Source organism: Chamaea fasciata, unplaced genomic scaffold (genome assembly GCF_029207755.1).
Source record: "Chamaea fasciata isolate MVZ Bird 193981 ecotype frontalis unplaced genomic scaffold, bChaFas1.0.hap1 SCAF_8, whole genome shotgun sequence".
Lineage (NCBI taxonomy): Eukaryota > Metazoa > Chordata > Aves > Passeriformes > Sylviidae > Chamaea > Chamaea fasciata.
In genome coordinates this window covers 8,906,526-8,929,960 of record NW_027094093.1, presented here as the reverse complement: position 1 = coordinate 8,929,960, position 23,435 = coordinate 8,906,526, and the positions used below count along the sequence as shown (strand labels likewise).

The window sequence follows — 23,435 nt, the reverse complement described above, 5'->3', positions numbered from 1 at the left end:
AGAGGGGCTGTACAGAATTATCAGGAGAGCAATAGAGAACTACATATGGTGTGTTTATGGGTCAGGTAGTATTTCTGCATTATCTAACACTGCTTCTGCTTCAATGGGATCATTTAACTTGTTGCCTGCACCAAAGCAACAGGAAAAATTAAATTGCCTTGGAAAAGTTCAACCTTGGAAACATTTCTGTCTGAATACCCATACATTCAGATGACTCAAAATCCAGCTACAGGCCTCAGGTTCTGAAGATTTTTTTTTATTATTCTTAGATATCACTGTTTAAATGCAAGAGATCTGTGAAAGCACCCTGCTAAACACTTTCATTTAACATAAAAGAAAGAAAGAAAAAAAAAGATTCTGAACACTCCTGCAAGCTCTAATGCACAACTTTACACTATTTTTTTGTTACTTGACCCATGAACTTGAGCGATGCAGAAAAATGTAGGATATTTGTATTTCTCTAAATATACTAGAAAACAAATCAAGATTCAAGAAAGAAGTAAGTAAACAGTAAAACCAAAAAAATCTCACTACCTTGGTACATTCTAAATCATCCAGGAGAAGTTTATTTTAGTCACAGTGTCTTCAAATGGCCATGACCAAGGAGCCTTTTAGCTGCTCAACCAAAATTACAGAACATGTTCAATCAGCCACATCACACTCTTCTCCCACTTTGATTATCTAGCTGTTATCAATAAAAGTCACTGATTAAAAAGTTTCTCATGAACTTTTCCCTATTATTCCCACCAAGTTCATAGTAATGTCCCCTTGGATAAACTGATCCATAATTGTGTCAGTGAAAAACTACTAAATGAGCAGTATGTGCATTGACAATGACTGCATAATTTTAAGTGTTAAATCCTCATTGCTCAAGTGATGAATGATGTTTAAAAATGAGCTAATCAAAATGTTTAATACAGTCTGTAGTTGGTTTTCTCAAACCCTTCCTAGCTGAGGCAAAACCATTGCCTAAATGGTGGCAAATGTGCTAAGAGGAACACCAAGGGAGATGTTGCAACAAGTGAAGATTTAAAACAAAAAGAAAAAAGGAAATCAAAAAGAATGGGTATCTCTTCCCATAATGTCTAATTGCTCAGTTTGTGCAATATTTCCCTAAGCAAAGGAGCTTTCCAACAGCAACCACATAACAACTCAGGCTCTAGGTTTCTCAGTGAGTGGGAAATTACTTCTGACTTTTAAAATGAACAAACAAGTTGTAAAAAAGAATAAGTTGCAAAATTATCACTTTGCTAGCTTTTAAAAAATAAAAAGTTGTTGCCTTAGATAAACATCATAGATTTCTTTCATGCTGTTGTTGGAAAAGATAGCAAAACAGGGCCCTTTCTTAATCTCCTGTTATTTGGACTCAAAAGACATTTTCCTGGTTAAAAATGGCTTTTCCAGATCAGGCATTGCATGTCCTTTACTTCCCAACCTGCACCAATGTCATCTCCTAGTTAATCATTAAACCACTGAAGGGCTTAGGCAGATTAGGAAGGATCACTTAATGCTAAAATCCAGGTATTTTTCAGCAGGAAATTCCAGGTGAAACATGAAAATTTAAGATTTACAAAAATTCTGAGAAAGATATTGGGAGATCCATCCTTTTCAAAATGTCTGAACTATGGTAAGCGTGAAACATGTTGGGTGTGAAACATTTTGTACTATGCAAAACCCCTTCAGCCATCAAATTTAGTGTACACAAAACCAGTCACAAAACTAACAAACCAAGTGTGCACACAAACACTGCCTTAAGTACAAAACAGATGCAGCATCTGTGGACAAAGAGTCATATTTTAGAGCTGAAAAAAGCTGTTGCAATTAGCACTTATTACTTCAAAACCAAACATACCTATTTTTATATAAGACATATATTAGTCTGTAATTGCAGGTAGAAAAGAAACTACCGTTCTCCTCTCTCTCATCCTCACTAACGAAGTAGTTACAATAAACGGGAAACTAAGAATAGTATTGATCTTTCCTGTAATTTATTTCCACAATATTACATCCAGCTGAAAGCAACACTCCAACACTGCCTTTACTTATAAGTGCTGTGGAAAAAAAGCCCTCTGAGTACGTAAGTGCTGACAAGACTGTCCATTGCAACAGCAGCGATTGGACACACCTCAGCCTCGATTCAGAGAGAGAAAATGTAAATACCATTTACCTGTTTGCAGTTGCCCTTTAAAGCAGCAGCACACCTTTAAGTAGGGACTGATGTTTGCTACTAAACAGGGATGGGATGTCTACACGTCCAGGTGGCAACACAGCAAGGGTCTCATGTTTAGCAATGCTCACAGATGCAGTCTGGATTTCCTAGCCCCATGCACATGGAACAGGTCATCACTGAATGGATGGGCTGGCTGGCAGCTGGCACCAGGACTGAGCACCTTACGTGGCCTCCAGCACCTCCCACCCATCAGGAAAATGAGCTGGGATCTTCACAGAAAGCTAACAAAAAGGCAGGAGAAACAACTCGGGCTTACAGCACACCTCAGTCAGCCTCCTTCACCTTCCTACTTGCTCCCACACCTGCTGGTGGTGGATCGAACAAATGCAACACATCCTGCCTTGAACTCCAAGGGGGAAAAAAAACCTGACTGAAGAAAAACACTTAAAGTTTGCATAAATCACAATCATTTCAAATTCTCATTTCATGACTGTTCATGATGATGGAACAGTATATCAATTTCCTTGGAAACCAGCACAGTTGGAAGATCTGAGCGGCCATACATGAAATGAGACTGCACAGATTTTACACTGTTCAAACACAACGTTATCTTCACTTTGGGTACATATCAGTTCTGAATTTATAGATGCCACAAATCCCTTCCACAATAATGAAATTTGCGTTCTGATTTTACTCAAAAGATTTACCCTTCTGTTTATAGCACATTAAATGTTTCGGATCTGTCAGCTGGACATTCCCACTGGCTGCAAACTGCACAGGGCAGACAAGCAGTGTGCACTGTTATGATAATTCCACCTTCTAACCCCATCCTGTGCCAGGTTCACTCCTAGGCTAACCCCTCTCCTTAAGAAGCAGGGGCTCACTGAAGGGCACTAGGAGAATGGCCCAAGGGAAGGTGACAGCAGCATCAGCCACTCCTTGAAGGGTCACCACAGGCAGAGTGACCAGCCTTCCACAGAGCTTCACAGCATCCCAGAGCAGGGCAGAACAGGCCATTCCAAAAGAGACCTTTCTGCCTAATGGTTCTCTGCTTATCCACACCAGCCTGATAAAATTAGTGGCTTATCTTAGTTACCATTCTTGCCACCGAAACAACCTAGATGATTGCCATGTCGGCCCCAAGCCACTCACAGTATGGAATACATCCTGGTGGCATAGGCTGTGGCACAAAAAGCCCACCACCCTAACTGATGTTTGGAAATCAAGTTGGACAGAAACAACTATTAGAGTTCAACTAAAGCATTATGATGTCATCTTCCAACAGACAGTCAGAAATCAAAGAATATATATGAATATTTTCATAATCATACTTTCCTTTTTAAGGATAGGAAACTTCACTGCTACTTCACTTCATGTTTGATGAATTATGAAGACAAATTCTGATTTTGACTTAAACCAGAATAAATTCTGAGTGATGTAAAAGAATTTAGGCCCCCAATATCTTCAGAATGATGATGCCTCACAGAAAAAGAAATTATTGTATGGCAGTGCAATGCTGCAGATGTGTAAAAAAGATCTAAGGCAGCACAACCAACTTGCTTTGAAAATGCAGAAAATTTAAAATCTCTTTTGAAGAGAGATGGATGGACTACCAAATTTTGCAAACATTTAATAAAAGATGAGATACGTTAACATGCTGCTACAGGAACTCAGTATTTGCCTGTGACATAGCCTGCCAAGGATGAGACATTTCATAGTTCAACAAGTAACATCTTTTCCACAACAGGGCTTACACATCAGGTCTTTATTCTTAAATTGAAATTAATCTCCTTGCTATTAGATATTCATTACATGTGACAAGACAGAAAGAACACCTAAAATAGGCATATTTTAGATAGATCCAAAAATATGTCTGCCCTTTGATACATATGTCATCACATCACTACAATTACATCTAATGTTATAATTACACCATGCAGAGATTGATGGGGAAGATAAACTACAGAGCAACTATTTGGATTGCCTTTTGACATGACACAATATTTTAATTACATGACTCAGTGCAGCACTTTCAAAGACAGACTGTTAAATGTCCACCTGACAAAGGAGGGTTCATTTTTACGTATCTAATTTGAATGTGAAATAAAAAGAAACAAATAACAGCCCTTTAGAACCTTTATGTTCACATTTAATTATTACGAATAAATTATGTTTGGCCTCTAATTTTGTTGACTGGCAAATGTCAAAGCTAATAGATAGCCATAAACACTTATATAGTGACTAATTTGAGTTACAAGATCTACTCTGACACAAAAATCAGGCTCTTCAGGCACAGTTCCAAAAGGTGACCTGGTCCAGAAAAAATGTCTGCCCCCTGAAAAAAGCCAAAACCTACATTTATGTGAAAAATTCCTCACTGTGTTTTTAAAATGTTTATGTTATATATGGAGAGTACAGTTCACCTTGGGTGAGTCTCATTATTTCACAACCAGTAAAATGCCAATGGTGTCAAAAGTCACATCTTTAGAGGCAGCAATGAATTTGGCTGAGTGGAAAGAGAGGTCAGGACTGGGTCAGTGACACCTAGTATAGTCACTCACTGCCCTCTTCCTCCCCTTTTAAAAACAAGAAAACCAAACAAATATGGCTTTATATAGCACTGAGGAGGAATTTATTTTAAAAACTGCACTTAAACCCTCAAAAGAAAAACAAGTCAAAGCATTCTGGGCTGCCATTCAGTTCCTAGCTTCTTCCCAACAGAGAGCTGCTCAGAATTTCTGAATTGCTACAGGTGTCATGAAGCAAGCTCCAAGGCCACCTTTGCCTCCCTAAACTCAACAGCTGTTCATCCTCTCTCGTTATAAACTTTTTCCTACACTTAGAGGTGTATAAATTTGTACGCATGGCTTTGGTTCCAAGTAAACATACTCATCCCATGGTGATCTCCAGCACACTCTGTACCACCCTTGCAAACTACAGGACAGCACCTGCCACAAATACATGACCCATCAAACCTAGTAACACAGCAGATTGCAGGGATTCAAAAATAAAAAAGACCCTCAGATATCCATATGCATCTGCCACCAGCTCCAGAGACAATATACAGACTCACAATTTGAAACAACACAATAAATTCAATATTCATGCTTACTTCTTCAAGTCTGTTCTCACTTACTCTAAGGTACATTATTCAGCACCACAGCAGCAATAAAATTAAAAAGCAGAATTTATCACATGATGGAGAGAGATTTTATTGGATTAACACAGCTGATCTTTTCAATAATTTAACCATCTTCCTTTCTACACAAGACATTTTAATCTGTGAATATACCAATAACTGATATCAAAAGTAATACTCACAGTTGCTTATTACTCCCCCAAGTGGGTCACCCTTGAAATCAAACTCAATATCCATGTATTTTCCCTGTGAAAGCAACAGATTATATGATTATAATTTCTGTTTAAGAAAAACTGCCCAAGACATTAAGGTAGTTGGTTGAAAGGTTAGAAGAGTGATCTGGTAATGTCCTGCCAGATTTTTGAAAAACAGAAAATTATTCAAATCTTCCAAGACATTATCACAGCCAGGGACTTTAATGAATTAATCGAGTCTGTAAAGCAACCCAGTAACTTGCGCAGTTTCTACGGTTCTGTGAAGAAAATGCACATTATACAAACTTCCATTCACCAAACAATCCCTGAAGCCATTTAGGTGTTGCCATGCTCGTTCACTGAAGGATGCAGGGAGGAATTATCTTGCAGGCAGCAATCCTTTCCTCACTGGGAGCTGTGGGAGCGTGAAGCGAGGCAGCTGAAGGAGAGCCACTCCGTCTGGCCCGGAGCAGCGGCTGGCAGCGAGTGCCGCTTGTAATCGCGGGACGTCTGTCCCTGAGCGTGTGCCTGCCTTGTAAAAGTGATGGATTTTTCCCACTGAACTCTTTCCCTTGTAACTCAGGAGACCAGAGGCAACAATTAACAGGCTGTCACCGCACAAGCCATTTCAGTCCCAGCCGCGCTGGCGCAGCGTGCTTCCTTGACTCCTGCTTGACTTTTCCACATCGCAGAAGATCACTCCAGTCCTTGGATCATTTTAATTTATTTGACAAGTGCTTAATGCAGTAACAGCTACATTTAACAGTGACAAAACGGACAGGCTGTGCAGAAAAGGCAAAAGCAATGCTGCTCGCACTGGCAAGGGAGTTAAGAAAGATAAAAGCTGCTGGTAGTAATTCAGCCAAATTCCACCCTCTGGCATGTACTGAACAGAGGACACCGCTCACTGTCAGGGGGGTGAGGCACTGCAACAGGCTGCCCAGAGAAGGAGGGCAGGCTCAGGGCCAGCTTGGACAGGGCTCTGGTCCAGTGGAAAGTGTCCCTGCCCATGGCAGGGGGTTGGAATGGGATGGTCTTTAAGGTCCCTTCCCACCCAAACCTAAGATTCTAAGACAAAAGCAGTACATTGAGAAGCCTTGTGTTTATACTTCCTTATTCAGCACATTTAAGAAGAGATTGTGTTTTGTTTATTTTTCCATTTTACTTTTTATTACAGAACATAAAAAACCAAGCACTTTACACTGACTCACTCAAAGATACTTTCTAACTTACTGAATATTTTGTAAAGATTAGCTTGACTCTACTTAAACTCTATTTTCCTTCCTGTTACTGTCTTATTCAGGGTTAATGCTGAGCTGATTCGAATTTCAGAGATAAAAAAATTAAATCAGATAATCAAATGTTCATTTCCCAAGGACTGGGATAGCTGGGTGTTTCCAAAACTATTTTTAACTTAGTGTTTATAAGCAAGGACTTGAAAGGCAAAATAGTTGTTAGTTCCACTTTGTCCTGGGAAGACTTCTGGGCTGTCTGTTCATCATTTCTGTAGTGTCACATCTGATAATTGCAGTCTTTCTACCCTTTCCATTAAAAACAAAATAATAAAAATCTCTACAGGTGCCCCAAATTTTGGCCCTGCCCTTGTGATGAAGATTCCTTGCTCTTGTTCACAATCAGAGGAAATGAGCTGCAGAAGGAACATTCACAGCCATGTGGAACTTCATCAGCTCTTGAGAATCAGAAAGGAAGGGGAGGAAATCTCCCAAGTGGAAAAAAAATCGCTCTCCAGTCTCACGATGTCCAGCACTTTTATCCATTTGCTTTAACTCACAACACACCCTTCTCCCAGTGTATCGATTTTCCTTCTCTTGTCAACTTCGCACATCTCACAATATTAGTCTTCTGGACACAAGTGAGCAAATGACAGGGTTGTATTCAGCTTTCTGATTTTAGCAGGAGAAACTGTGATAAGTACTCACGCTCCTGAACCTCTCAACTCTAGCATCAGCTTTTCTGCTTTTTCAACTGTCAATTCTGATAATTTCTCATTCAGTTTCATGCCCCAAAAAAGTTGAACTAGTTGATTATAAAGAATTTAGGCAAAAAAAAAAACCATTACAAATATTTGTATTAAAATTGAAGTTGTAAACACATTTTGAGATGTAATAGAAAGCAAATGAGAACCTAAAGTAGTCATTTAAACAAAAAAAACCAAACATATGAATGGAAAACAAGATCACATTGAAAGATCTACTTGCTAAGCAGAACAGTTGCTGGACACATGGTCTCTGATACTAAAGCCACCAGTGCCAGAAAATTAAAGAATCCAGCAGCACTGTAATTATGTTTTCACCCAGTCACAGGGTGCCACATGCTAATTTTGGTTTTTTTTTTCTTTTTTAGCCTCTACTTTGATATCCAATTGAACTCCATGCCCATATCAGAAACCAACAAGATTTCTGGCAAGGAGGTGAAACATCTTTTAAGAGGCATCACTAATAGTGCCCTACTAACACACTGGGGAAGGAGAACATGATCCCAAGAACAAAATGAAATACTGATTGTTGCTGAAGGTCTTTAAGTTCCTCAAACACCGTGGTCCTCAAACACCTACAAGAAAGCTCCCCAAATTATTTCTTCCCTCTTTACATATACATGGTAAAACAGAAATAGCCAACAGCACAGCACACTCCTGGAAAAGGATTGAAGAAAATACTTACGAATCTAGAGGAGTTGTCATTCCGCACAGTTTTGGCATTTCCAAAAGCTGGAGAAAGAGAAGAACAAACACAACAAGCAAATCTATCAGTAAAAAAATATTTAAATGCTAAAATATCTAGGTCTGCTTCCATATTTAAAGGAATTACAGGCTTCTGAGAAACAATGCCCTGTTCATTGTATGTGTGAGAGACATGATCACAAATTACAAAAACCTATGGAAGCCCAAAGAAGTTTTGTGTCAACACTTTCCTTGTTTAAAAAAGCTAAAGAAAAATATACAAGAGGAAATGGTTCCAAAACAAAACTGTATCCATATTAAGCATACATCTTTGGGATTTGAATCAACAAATTCATAGTTTTATTACCCAGATAACTTTAAATACAGGAAATACTTCTTCCTTTTAATTTCAGAAAAAGAAATGAATTCTAGATCCCAGAATATGTAATAAGCTGGAGGCCAGAGGCGAGGAAATTACAGAATGACACTTAAAAATTGTATGCATAGGACAGTTTAATCAATGCTTTGAAATGGATTTATTTACACCATTTCAACTCATTAATCCTACCTTAAGCTGAATATTAATCACCTGAAATCAGTCAGATTTACAATGAAAGTTTGTCTTCAGCTTGATCTAAACTAGCTTTCTGAATAGTTTGGTTTGAATTTCTTTAGCTCAAGTTTTATGAGAATGAAAATTTTCTGAGGAAGGACTTCCCAGGGTTGCATTCAGATGGACAGACAGCATCTTAGAGCATGGGCAGGACAAGAACTCAGACTGGAGGACAATTCAAGCTCTAAAACTCACACATTGTCCAAGCACATGGAGTCAAACAGGAGCGTCCCCTCCATCATTAGGTACAGCACTCCTACTTCCAACAAGAGACTTTATTTATCCCAGTATTTATTTACATAGCATATATATATGCATATATATATATTCATTCTAAGATCAAGTCAAGTCAATGTTTTTTGGACAGAAATAAATACATGCCTTTAGGCTTCCACAAACTAGTATGAGTAGACTTATTCTTGACCAAAGAACTAGAGCCAAAATGAAAAGTTTGTTGATCCTAAAGGCCAGGATAAGTGAAAGAATTGTTTTTAAAATCTTTATGCCCTGCAATAAATCATCTTTTCAACAACCAAATCTCTGAGCTGCATTTTCTTAAACAGAGTGCTGAACAGTAAAGTCATTTATAACTGCATGGAGTCAAGCACAAATGTTCCATTATAAACCATGAGACACATTCCTTGGTTTTCCCTAAAGTTCATTGTTTCTAAAAGTTAATTTACAGTAGCAACTGTAGTTTAATAAAAATAATCCCATAAGATAAATTATGCATATGTAACATTTACGTCATTTTCTTGCACTGCAGTTTGACTGAAACAAAATTACATAACCAAAGAAAAATAAATCTAACCACAAAATGCTTAATTTTTGTCTAAAACCTGTATAAGCAGCCAGACTTGTTCAGTTTTTATTCCTTATGGATTAAGCCAGGGTCCAACCTTCCAAAAAAAAAAAAGCTAAACAGGCATTACCAGCACATCAAGTAGAACAAATGGCACCTTAAAATGATAGGGCAATCTTCAGTAAACTTAGCTGATTCCTCTTGCATTAAAACAAAGTGTCACAAACCAACAAGAAGTCAAATCCATTTGGCAGTCCCTAGGGAACAATCTAGCTTTGGCAAGAAAAGCCTCCATACCCACCACGCCATTTCTGTCTATATCTGAAATCTGCTTCCAGAACAGTGATAAAACAACACAGCTCTTCTCTGTGAACCCAAAACAATGGAGGGCTGCAATCCCCCCATTCAGCTTTAAGGGAAACACAGCCCATCGCCAAAGAAAGGCTTATCCAGCACTTCAATTATACTTAAATGTCAACATTTCATCCTTTCTTTGCAAGTCTTTGCTTACAATTTCTGTTTTGTGTACAAAGAATATGTTTTAACCGTCAAGTTCCCCAATTTCTTGCATTCTCTTTCCTTTTATTTTTTTTTTTACTTTTCCCTCAGTTCTCACTTGAAGAATCCTTATCCCCTATAGACGCCAACTCATCACATATAAGCAAGGCAATAAACACTATGTTGACACTCAACAGTCTTTACAAACACCACATATGATCTGGCCATAAAGCAAAGTTGTCTTTTGACAACTGACGTTGTCTCAGCACCACAACGGCTTTGAAAATTCTGGGAAAGACTGAGCCAGGAATCGATACAATAGATCTAAATAAGTCAATGCTAACCAAGGAACTTCTGAAGGCAATTATTAGACAATGGGACAGAACTGCAAGCTTTGAGGATCATATATCCTATCTCCAGGAAAAAGAATAAAAATCCTGTTTCTGGCAGCCAATATCTTTAAATTAAAACTACTCATTTTAAAAATAAAAGTCCTTCGTGGGAGAGCAGGAATGGCAGCTGTCAGGAAGAACAGGCCAATAGTCACCAGATCCAAGAAACAATAAATCTCAGGGAACAATAGGCATGCATATGGATTGGCTTCGTTTTTTCTAAGATCCATTTCTTCACCCTTTTTTTTTCCCTAAAAGAGAAATAATGCCTTACAGAGGTTGTTTGTTTACTAGAGACTATAATAGTATGATATGGAAGGAAATGAATCAGAGGGACTGAAGTCAAGTCTTTTGATACAGACAAATATCATCAAGGCAGGGTTAAGAAGGGTAAGCCCTCCGAGAGCAGCAGGAGGAGGCTGGGAAGTATGACCTAACTTCCTGAGCTCTTCCTTCACAAGGGAAACCATTTTCTTCTCAAGAAAACCTACACACAGCTGGAGAAAATCCTGCAGATGTATACACATAAAGCATCTCCTATGGTTTTGGACAGTAAATAACAACAAAACATCATCAGACACAGTTTTCCAAACCAGCTCAGCTGGAACACCAGTACACACACAGGTAATATGTTCACACATACTCTGTGAGATTCTTACCTTCAAGGACCGGATTCGATTGCAAAAGTTGTTCTTTCACTTGATTAACCTCTGCCCCTTTTCCACACACGGCAGCTACATATGACATGACGAGTTTGCTCGCCTCTGTGGGGGAGAGCCAAACAAAACAGTGATAAGCATTGGCAAAGAGGCCACAATATTTTACAGACTAAATCTCCATCACATTTTCTCAGTGCCAGACACAAACTCTGAGCACATTCACTTCAGTTTTTTCCTGCATTGTTGTACCATCTGGAAACGCAGAAGGAGCATACCCTGCTCTGACACCCATGCCATTACATCAGCAATTCTCTTGATTTAAAAACCTAGAGCCTCTACCCAAGCTTTAAAAAAGCCACCACTGGATACAGCACATTACCTGCTCCTTTTTCATTTAGCCTCAGTAAGAGGCACTCTTCAAGGGAAGAACATTGTCCCCTGCTGACACACTGGAAATGTTTTAATCTAGCCTGAAAATAAACAGGCTCAGGCAGTTTCAAGACACAAAATTCAATCAGTTTATATCAGCAGATACACAACAAGTGCAAATATACAACACTTATACACATGTAATTACAACTATAATCTGCGAGCAGCTGAGTAACTGCAACATCACATAAGGTGCTGCAGTCTGTTTGAAAGTAAAACCAACAGAGAAAGTGAAGCGTTCATTTAAACAATAATATTAATTTGGAGGTGCTTTTAAGAAAGTCTGCAACAATTTTTAGACTCTCAGAACTGCGTTCATAGGGGTGTTAATCACCCGTGATAGAAAGAAAGATTAGATAATCCATCCAACCCTTATGTTTTTGGTGGTCAGGAAAAAGCAGCTGGGAAATGATTTTGTTTATAAAGAGAGTCTGTGATGGTTACTATGATGCAAGACAGTGAAATTTGAGGCAATACCGCTTGATATACAATGTAATTACTAACAGCTGGAAACCCAATCAATGCAAGACTGTGGTCATAAAAAAAATCATTACATCACATTTGTAACAGATCTTCAGAGATCTGTTACAAATTTAAGGGTCTCATTTCAGGAAAGAACTGACAGATGAGATGTTATCCCTTGGATTTTGATTTTTCCTATTTAACCTAATTTGTTTGTTAACATTATATTACTGTCCCATGTTGTAGAGGAAACTGAGCAAAACTACCACATAGGAAGCAAGCAGGCAGCAAAAACTATAGGTGTGTTCAGAAGGCTCCCATCTCCTTTATTTGTGTCTCAAACCCAGCTCTCATTTTTGACTCTGTTCCCTTCAGAGCTTGGAATTACCAAATTATTTAATTTTAAATATTTCCTAAAACAGTCAACATCTTTAAGCACAGGCACACAATCACTGAGAGAAACATGCACTGAAGCAAAAAAGCTATTATAAACTATAATATAGTTTTAATAATACAGCTTTTTAGTATATATATTTTTATTATATATATATATATATATATATATATATATATATAAGTTTAAGCACAATGACTTCAATACAGGCTTTGAACATCAGCAAAAGAAAATAAAGGCCCTTTCTCTTATTAGGAATTCTGTTTGACCCAAGAAAGACATCAGGAGGGGAGTTATCACCCTAACATCTCAAAACATTTGAATATACCACTTTTTCTGGTGATGCACCATGTTTTCTTGCCCGATGTTACTATCATTTAACATTAAAAACTTGAAGAGAAAAAAGGACAAAATTGGAAGTAAATAAAAAGATCCAACTGATGACAGTTCAGGTTCAGTTCTTCCAAGGCAAAAATGTCAAATATTCTGGCTACCAAAAATTTAAAACATAGTCATTTAGTGTATCTGTACTAAGAAGTTTGTTTCCTTAACTTCAGGAGCTTCCTACCCTCTCCACCCCCTATTTTGTATAAAAAAGGAATAATTTATAAATAATTATTCCTTTATAAACAAGGAATAATTCATATTATTTCCCATATGGCTATAAAAATTACAGACCAGTCAAAATCTCTGTACAAATCTAAATCTACGTATAGAGAAGTTCAACAACTCAACCTCTGATTCACATTTCAAATGAGTAAATCAATAATGTGTACCTCAGTTGTATGAGGTGCTCGATAATTCACAGTTCCTGAGGAAATCAAGACATTAAACACCACCAGTACAGAACTCTTTGTCAAAGTCTGAACTTCTAGACAGAACCTCAAATAGTCATATTAGTAAAAACTTAGGGTTTTTAATCTACACTTCTACTGAACACATTTTCCCTGTCATTCAACTGTAAATAAGGATTATATTACGAGACTTCAAGACCTCTCAAGTGGATGCACTAATCAAAGAGCACCAAAGATGATGCCTACACTTTATATGTACACCAAAGTCTCGGAAAGCAACTCCTTGTTACCTACTTTGAGTCTTGCTCAGAATAAGCACAAAAAGCTCCACATATTCTGAGATGCAAAGGAAAAATCTCTCAAATTACTTGGAAACAGATGCATGCCTTCCTACCCGCTGCCTCTTTTGCAAGTCACCTCTGTTTTAAATTGCTATCTTTGAAAATAACTGGCTTCTTTCTTTTTTAAGGTCTACCTAAAATGTACTGCAGTTATGCAATCCTCGCTTGGTTTCTAACCTTCCAGTTTAAAAACTAGCAGTCATTTTCAAGGAAATATCAGCTTAGCCTAAGAGACTCAGTGTTCTGGCACACAAGCCAATCTTAGCACTGCAGCAGAGCACACTGTGCAAAAGGCTGATAAAATTTCCAAAGTAATCAGCTACAGTTATTTCTTTTCCTTAGATAAATGGCATAATCCAGTTTTTAAAGGCATGCATTTATTGAGACACAAGTGGAAGAATCAAGTCTAGAAAACTCAGAGCATTCAGTTTTCCACGTCTTCAAGTTTCCCACCAGGACAGCCTAAATGTTTCCTGGCCCTTGCAATACTCTGACAAGTCAGCATTACTTTGGGACAACTCTGGATACTGATGAGGACACTGTACTAACATGACATGGGACTTCAGTGTGGTGACAGTGTGAAAAAACACTGTTTTATGTGAGTTCACAGCTGCAGCAACAAGTGTGGCAGCACTCACTTTCTGCAATGGCCAGACACAGACAGTTACTGACATCTCTCAACTCTTACCAACTCCGGCTTCCCTTTGCAAGACTGAACAACCCTGAGTGTTTTTTAATCAGATCCTGACTGCCCCTTACCTGTTTTCCCAGCTCCACTCTCTCCTGTAATAAGGATGCATTGGTCTTTGTCCTGGTCCCTTAAAGACCTGTAAGCTTCATCAGACAGAGCAAAGCTGCAAAGAAAGAAAAAGCCAATTAAGAATTAGAAAAAATAAAAAAAAAAACCACCCTAGCAAATACCGACAATAATTACAATTTGTCTTTCACACACCAAGGAAGAAAAAAAAAAAAAACCAAAAACAAAACCCACAAAAAACCAAAACTCTCCAAGTGCTAATGTTCCATAAAGTTCTGAAGCATTCACTTTTCAGAATATAAAGACCCACAGAAGCAAAACGGATATTTTTTCTCAGAGGCTTGCTTGGACCTCCTTCAGGAACAAGTAAAGATAACCTTGAAGTTTCCCTAAAGATAGTAAAGTCAAAACAAAATAACAGAATTTTAGGGAAGTGTAGCTATCTTTCTTCATTGAACTAAGTGTCATATTGTGTCATAAAAGTGTCATAAAATTCTCCACTGAAAAAATGTCAATGCAACATCAGGGCATGGTTGGTCTGAAGACGTCTCTAAGATAAAGGAAAGAGGAGAACACTGAGCAGTACTTACACCACAAGCCACAAATTCTGCTCAGTAAGAAGAAATCTCACACCCTTATAAAACACTGAGCATTTTAAGCCTTTAGGTATTGCTGGACTTGTGCATGAATATGCAAAATTATTTCCCACTGACTGTGTTCTTAACCCAGTAAGTGAGATGTGATGTTTAGGGAACCTAAAGAATGCAATAAGAACCAAAGATTTCCTGTACCCAAAATGTCTTTTCCTGGAGCTCAGAATATCATGACCCTGAAACTCCTGGGCTGCAATTTGAATCCAGATGTGCTCTGCTGCCATGCAGCAACGTATACTTTGGAGAAATGCATATGTTTTACTTATATTTAGTTTCCTTTAGTAGTAATTTTGAGACAGAATAAAGATTTTCTTTCAACTGCATTTTTCAATTAATGGATTCAAGTACTCTGGAAACCAAGCATTTTCTCCTTGGAAAAGCTTAAGTAGTATCTGAAAAAGGACATAAAAGCAAAATCCAAATAAAAAGGCACACGTGCATAACCCAGTTAAAGAAAAAATATGATATCCAAACACGGCATATTTTTACATGAAATAAACAGCTGTTCAACAGACCAAGAGCCTTGCTAGACTACTGCAGCTAGTAAAATATTTAGTGTTTATATATATCCAAAAGTGGATATTGTTTATTATTTACAGCAAACAAACCGTGTATGAAAAACAGAAATGAACTCTCAGGTCAACATAAGATGCAGAGTCGTTGCAGGTTCAATGCATTTCTTAGAAACTTGACTCTTTATTCTACAACAGTTCAGGAGCTTTGCATTCAGCTGATAACAGCAAACAGATCAAGTATTTGTTTTGAACAACATAGCTATATACAGTGCTTTTTTTTCCACAGACAACCACAGCTCCTTTATAGAAGAGCAAGCTCTTTGTCATGATACCAGTTATGGGAAGCAGGAGCAACACAATGAAGCAGTGAGAGGCACGCAGGGCCTTTTCTAGAGGCTCCTACTGCTGCAGTTTGAAAGCTTCAAATATTAAACCTACATATACTAAAAATAGTCCATACTATTGCTACCACTGTCCCTTAGCTTTATCATCCAATTTATCATCAGGTGCATATGCAACACCGTTTTTCCTACTTCCTCATCCCTCACCTGTATTAGACTCATCTCACATTTGCTTATTTGGGTTTTGGTTTCGTTTGCCCGTTTGGCTTTATGGTCACATCACGTTATCAACCCAGCCACCCTGCGGGAGAGCCAGGTAACCAAGTGAGGGGCATTCTGAAAGATTTGGAAACTGGGGAAATGGAATACCTCACAGCTCCTTTGCTGCTAAGCAGTAACACCCTCCACTCCCTCTCCAGGGCCCGCCAAGGATGCTCACGCCATCATTTCCCCCCTCTTTGTGTCCCTCCCATCTTCTCTCCTGCAGCACATCTGCCTGCCCAGCTCCATCACCCGCCCAGGGCCCCACCTCTCCCACTGCTTTTCTCCAGCCTGTTTTGTCCAAGGCACTAAATTACAATTCTCCTCTCTGCACAGATGGCTGGAGCATCCACTTAACAGCCACGATCAAAGGTCATTAACTCCTTTTGATACATATCCCATTGAACCCGGAGCTAGGCTGATCTCTCAAACCTTAATGCTGCTGTGCCGATTGAAGCATTTGAACTCAGCAGTTCAGCTGGAGGTGAAAATGTGTTTACGAGAGAGTAGCAGGCTGTAATGTTTTTAGCATTACAACAAAGTCACATTGTGATGTGGCCAACATGCTGGAGAACTAGCAAAAAAAGATATAAAATATTCTGCTGCTGCTGCGAGACCATGACACAATTTCTGGCACCCATTTTACTGTTTGGAATCCAAACTACAGTAGCAATAACACTTTACTAGACTCTGTTACAGGACATATTTAGGAAATTAATAATGTTTGTTGAATGCTGCTACAGATATACTTGCAATTTGAAAAGTACAACAGCACTCAGAAAAGCTTATTCCGGCACAAACTGCCTTCCTTTTTGCAAGGAAAAAATGAAAAGCAACAGGATGAAGATGAAAGAAATAAACTTCACTGAGCATTCATGGGCCACACAAGACAAACTTTAATAATAATGCTGTGATTTCCACAGGTTTGACTGAGGGAAACTGTCTTTCAGCAAGAAGATAAGACTCTGAGATGTTTTACCGAATTTACAGACTGGATGGCTCATTCTGTGCCTCTTGTCCTTCAAACAATCTTGGCCATTAACAAGTTTTTCACTTTTGAAACAATTTTCTTGGCAGTAGTTTCACACTGGAAAATGAAATCAGCATCAAGCACAGAGGAAGTAGTCTCTGTTGATATACTGAGTTACGAGTTAATCAGCTTAGTACCCATTCATCTTTCCTAATACACTGAATTTAAGTTTCTCAACAGCCCCTGTCAAAATGTATTTTACTGCTTGATGTATTTATTAACTCTGCCTGCACTGCATAGTTAAAGACACAAAATCATGCTTTTTCTCCTTCCTCCACAGAAAAACTGAAAGCCTAATACTGCAATGAGGTTTTTGAATTCAGAGGAGAGAGGGGGATTTCATTCAGTTCTGGTTTAATCCAATCTAGTCAGAGATTTCCTGCCATTTTCTCCAATCTATACAACCCACAAAGACTAATACTTCACCAGGACATCAAACATTATCTACTACAGACAAAAGAAAAAATAAGTCAACTCATTTCAAAAGCAGTTTTGCATAACTACTTATCAAAAGTGACCCAGTAGAAGTGTTGTAAAAATCTACCACTGATGGTTCAACCACTGTTGCAACAATCCAGTTGAAGGAGGAATAACCAAAAGTCTATTTAAACAACTAAGACTCGCCTTTCTGGCACTGCAAAAGAGCAACAGCACATTTATGTCAGTGTGAACAAAGATTCTTATCCCAAAGGAAAGACAGATCTATTCAGATGTCATCTTGACTTTCATGGCACCACATTACAACTCACAGTCCTTCCTATTATCAACATCTACCTTTACAGTAACAGAAAACCCAAACAAAAATAAACTTTGAGTCTTTTAATTCAAACTCTATCTGATAAAAAAAAAATAGAAATTCATGCTATTTCCTATTTGTTTAAAAAATAAAATCATTTAAGGTCATTTAAGTTTAACACATATTCAGGGTCTATAGACCACAAAGAATCCTAGGCTTTTCCTTTTAGCAACATGAAGAGACATGGCTCTGTGAAGTCAACATTTGCAACCATAGATTTAAACCACATACCACTCTTCGAGCCACCTCACAATTACAGAGCCTAAGTAAAATTTTAGAATAGTTTAAAAAGCAGTTATAAACCATGTGTTTCGAATTAGCTGATGAGTGCGTCAGCAGTGTCAGTTACCATACCTTATAATAAGCTCTCCTTTGATTTTTAGGTTTTCATGGAGGAAGATGACATTCTATTACCACAACAAACACAGAAATATTTCCTGGAGTTCTCTTTTAGCTGAGACTTAAGTATAGAAGCAATTTGAAATTGAAACGCCTCCCACACCTAGCTCAGTAAGAAAACTCTGCTCCTTTATAGCACAGCCTGCTTAGCCACAAGTTCCAGATGGCCAGATCTGTCACAAAGTCCTAACCCAAAAATTTAACAAAGGGAAACAGGATAGCCCTCCAAGAGAGATTTCCAAAGGGGTCTGGCAGTCTTCAGCACCTCAACAGCATCTCTGTGCTTAAACAGTACACTGGGGTCAGGAAGAGAGAGGAGCGAGGTTCCCACCTGCTCACCCTGAAACAAGCAGCAAGTGCTGCATTTGAACACTCCAGATTGCACCCACAGTTACAAAAGCCATTAAAACCTCACTCTTATAGTCAGAAATTCACTTCACAGAAGCAGTTTTTCTACCATCTTTTTCCTTTAAGCCAAACTCACCAGGATCAGTATTTGCCAGATACTGGTACTTCTTTGTGCTATCATTTTCATTTTCCTTAGCATTCTCAATTAAAAGTAACTAGTTAACACTATTTTAAATTCTCTCTAATGGCTCTTCTCATGCACTTATAGAGTCAATTCACTTCTTCACCAGCTGTTGCTTTGACTCCGAGATCCCTGGTCCCCATTTCAGAACATCTATTGCTTAATCTTGGCTATTGGCTGACAGCTCATTTGCTACTTTCAAAGGAAATGAGGAAAACCTCTTTTCTTGACTGTTCCAATTCCTCATGAAGCAGAGTCCTGGTACCATGGCTCAACTGCTCAGGTACCATTTCTGCCCAAATGTGTCTAAACACACTGGCAGGATGCTAAAGCCCAGTGCTTATCAAAAACTATACAGCATGCTAGACTAAAAAGAACACCAGTAATAAGTAAATTCTGCATGCACTTTTAATATAAATTTTACATTAAATGTAATTTAATTACTTCAAGTTTACTTAATAGCATCATTTAATTTCCTTCCTTCTCTTTCTGAATGCACAGAAGTGCTCAGTAGCAGGGTAACAGCAAAAAAATTCTTTCTGTCATGACATGCAGTGGGGAAAACATCAGAATTACAGTTTGTTTCAGTACAAAAATTCTAACCTGAGCGAGGAAGAGTTGAAGCAGATTTTATAAAGTGCTTTGAGGCTTTACGTTGTAAATCATCACTACTTGCTATATATATTCCCCCACCCATTGAACGTCAGTGGAAAATTCACCATTAAAAAAAAACAACTGTAAGAGATTATTTATAGTATTAGCTCATAGTGCAGAATCATTTAATTGCCCTAAGGATAAAAAGTGTGCTCCCATTTTCCATAATTACAAAGTGTCTCATGTTCAGCACTTTGACACACTTGAAAAGAAAAGGTTGATTAGCCTGCCACTGGAGTGAATAAAGTAACAGCTGAATTGATGGAGCATCAGCTAGGACAGACCTTCACAGGCAAGCAGCTGCTCTTTCAAAAATGCCAATCAGGGGGAAAAAAAAATTTAAACACCAGTATAAAGAGGTGTGCTCAGACAGATGGAAAGCCTTTGCTCCTATTCATATCCTCCATTTTTATTTTCCTGGTGAGCATAGAAACCTGTTTTATAAACAGCACTGTGTGGTAATACATACAGCAGAAGGGTACCTCCTGCACAGGTCTCCCCACTCCATTATTCACAGGAGCCACTGTGACATTATTAGAGGCAGAATAAAACCCAAAGCTGGGCAAATCAGCCCATTTGATTTGTAAGAAGCAGCAATCATTTACAGAAGGGAAGGGACAGCAAAAAAGGGAGGGGGAAAGGACAAAGCCACTCAATTTTCATGAGTAAAACACTTCAGTACACAGGCTAATATTGAGCCAGAGAGATTTATTTTCTGGTAGACTGGGAATATAATACAACCTCTGATGCTCATATATATACTGCAGGTTAAGCAGAAGACTTGTCTCAGACCAATAATCTGAGGTCTGGAAAAAAAGAAAAAAGTTCTTGCTGAAAATCTTTTCTTTCTCAGACTGAAGCAGATTGAAGATGTGTTCAATGAACTTCAACTCCAAAACCTCCCTACAGAGAGGTACAGACAATGCTTCTTCCCAAACTACTGTGCCTGCACAACCTCCCAGCTCACCAAAGCCTGGTCCTTTTCCCTCTCACAGGATGGTACACATTTCCAATCTAAGGGAGGCTTTATCAGTTTTGATCACTTCCTTTTACTGTAAGTTAAAAAAAAAAAAATAAACTAACAGTGATCTTTCCCCAGCACTGTACAGAAAAGCCAAAAATGAAGCCATTGATTTTCTGCCTATTTCAACATCTAAGACATCTTGTTAGAGCTCACATTAATATGATGGAAAACAAGAAGTGCCTTTCACCAGGTGCCTGTGACCCAATTGTTGCCTTATTCTCCTTCAACCAAGGCAAAACAGGATTTCTGCAGCTGAGGATGACCATGACCATGCCACTTGCCAATCCAGACTACAAAATAAAGTCTCCCTCTGAGTTTTAGCCAGCCTGATAAGCATGGCCACATCCCATCCCACGGCTCAATCCTGTCAGCTGGCAGTGAAATACACATGAGGAGAGTGGCCTGGGCACGGGATCAAGGTTGGGTCCTGCAAGGAGTGCAGCTGGTGGCAGAGGGGAGCAGCAGGCAGACCCTTGGTGCTGCAGATAACCAAGCCAACAGGCCCATCCGTCCCCTGCCCCCCTGACACGTTTTCCATGGAACACCTGAGTATTCCAGGGCACACCAAACTGAACTGAGGTTGACCAGTGCCAGCTGTACACACCACAGACACCTGCAGCTGCACACAAACATGACTCGTGACTTCACCTAAAGAAGGGAACTAAAACAGCAAACTCCTATTTGGAGCAGGTTCACGTCATCAAAGTGAAGATACGCATAGGTCAAGGTGGGGCAAGGAAGCAAGTATCTCCTTGCTTTTCAGAAGAGCAGCTTGGCTTGGATTCCCTCTTGACCAGTCCCATTTTCCTTGAAATTACATCGGCCAGCTGGACAGCACATAACCATCACCTCCTCAACCATACCAACACTCTGTGGGTTCAGTCCAGCACAAACCAGTACATCCCAGCCCCACAGCATTACCCAGACGTGTCTGTCACCAAACACTCTCTCACCCTAAACACCAGGCTGTGTTACCCAAGCTCCTGCACAGTCACACCGGAGGACACAGACAGGTCTCCCACACACCAACCCCAAGTCACTCTGATGCCACACGCACTGCAAAGATTTCAAGTTTCTTGAGGGAAAAGGCATTGATGTTTTAAAAAAAATCAGTAATTTTATTGGGCTAGGATATCCTTGAAGGGAAGTACAGGAAGTGTTTTCCATTGTTTCATCAAAAATCAGATTTAATTAGATGTTTATTTGCTAGGACGAAATGCAGGCTTGATTTAATGACTGCCTAAACCAGCCAAGTCCTTACACTCTGTGTTCTTACTGCAAAACTACAGGCTGAAGCTTCCTGGGAGCCATCTTTTACATCAGAAGCTGCAGGTTTTTCCCTGAACTACCATCCCAAATGCACTACAGGAGCCTGCAGACACCAGGGGAGAAGCAGCTTCACGGCACAGCAGAAATGCTGATGGCAAGCTCCTCATTTTTCTCCACAGACCTTAAGCTTCCCACTCCCTGAGGCTGGGCCTGTAAAATTTGGGATTTATTCCACTTCCCTGGTTTAAATGAAGCAGCAAGGGGTCAGACAGCTGAAGAGTAAGGGAAGAGAGGGGCAAACTGATTTGCCATGCTTGGCTTCTGTCAGAGTTTAACTAGAGGACACAAAATTATGTAAAATCCCAGTTTACTGTTTCATCTATGCAGAAGCAGATTTGAATTGCACCTCTGAGCTTTTGCATATGTGTGGAAATGAAGGGCTGGTAGGAAACGGGGAACAGGACAAAACAGCCATTCCCTTTCTGCATTAAAATACAGAGACTCTTAATATTTTTACAGAAAATTGAATTAGTTTCTGTACCTAATACAGCATGTGTCTGAAATACAGGGAAGTTCTCTTGCCAAACACACCTGTTCAGTTCAGCTTTGACCAAATTTTACATAAACGAAATCTTTTTCTGCAGAACAAGAAATGCTTTAATTATGCTGCTACACCATGAGAATAGAATGCTAACAGTAAACTCCCCCCAAAGAACTGTCATTCACCTTGTCTTATCTGGCTACAAAGAATAATGTTTTCCATCAAAATAAAACAATGCAAAACAAGTATTCCTCATTTTTAAAACACAGATAGTGGTTAAAAGGGGGTCCTTAAAATTATTCATAGCTATTTCAGAAATAACAAGGCCAGACTACAAGTTAAGTTGGATACTTAGAAGGTAAGACTCTATAATCCTACAGAGGAACTATGACCATTATAACTTGCTCCTTCCTATACAGACAGGAATATGCTATGAATCACTTTTCTCCTTTCTTTTAAATCTATAAAGATTTTTTAAAAAATCTATAAATAGGATGTATCTTTTGGACTTACAGTATGTGCTTTTCCCAGACAGTGGCAGAGCACTGATTTGCTCTGTTCAAAAATCCCAGTGACTTCATCTTGCAAATGAAACCACAACAGGGCTGGTTGCAGGGTTTTCCTGGGGCATTGAAGGGCAGAGCACTGCTCTTTTGGTTTCACATGAAAAAATCTTTAGCAAATACTGTTCCATGTCTCTGCCTCAAAAAACCATTCTCCTGCTTAGCAAATAGAAAATCCTGCTTTTTTTTTTTTTTTTTTTTTTTTTTCCCCTGCAGCCCTAGGAAGCATCCTGAAGTCAGAAGGCAGAAATAAGTAATTTCCTCCTGATGCAGTGACAGCAGAGATACAGCAAGTCAAGTTTTGGAATCATGCAGGGTTTATTGATACCATGTGTTCATGCAGGGACTTTTCTTACTGCAAATAATTTTATTGCAGAACTATCAGCGCTTTCCAAACAAATTTGTTCTACTTTGCTAACTCAAGAGAGAAAAAGGAATGTATTCCTTTATTCTAAAGTAAAGAAACATGTTCCAGTACCCAGGGAGAGAAAACCAGCAAAGTGAGGTGCACAATTTCACATACTCTCAACTGCACA

At 38.9% G+C, this 23,435-nt stretch overlaps 1 protein-coding gene across 8 annotated transcripts in view; it reads right to left on the bottom strand.

Annotated features, from left to right (window-relative positions):
• MYO1B (myosin IB) overlaps nucleotides 1–23,435 on the bottom strand; it is a 202,047-nt gene that overhangs the window by 46,392 nt on the left and 132,220 nt on the right. For all 8 annotated transcript variants that reach the window (XM_066189592.1, XM_066189589.1, XM_066189588.1 and 5 more), the window contains exons 4-7: nucleotides 14,327–14,421; nucleotides 11,148–11,252; nucleotides 8,185–8,231; nucleotides 5,492–5,555 (exon numbers count right to left, since the gene is read on the bottom strand). In XM_066189592.1, coding sequence (XP_066045689.1) covers nucleotides 5,492–5,555; nucleotides 8,185–8,231; nucleotides 11,148–11,252; nucleotides 14,327–14,421 — 311 coding nt within the window. The remainder of the gene's footprint in view (nucleotides 1–5,491; nucleotides 5,556–8,184; nucleotides 8,232–11,147; nucleotides 11,253–14,326; nucleotides 14,422–23,435) is intronic.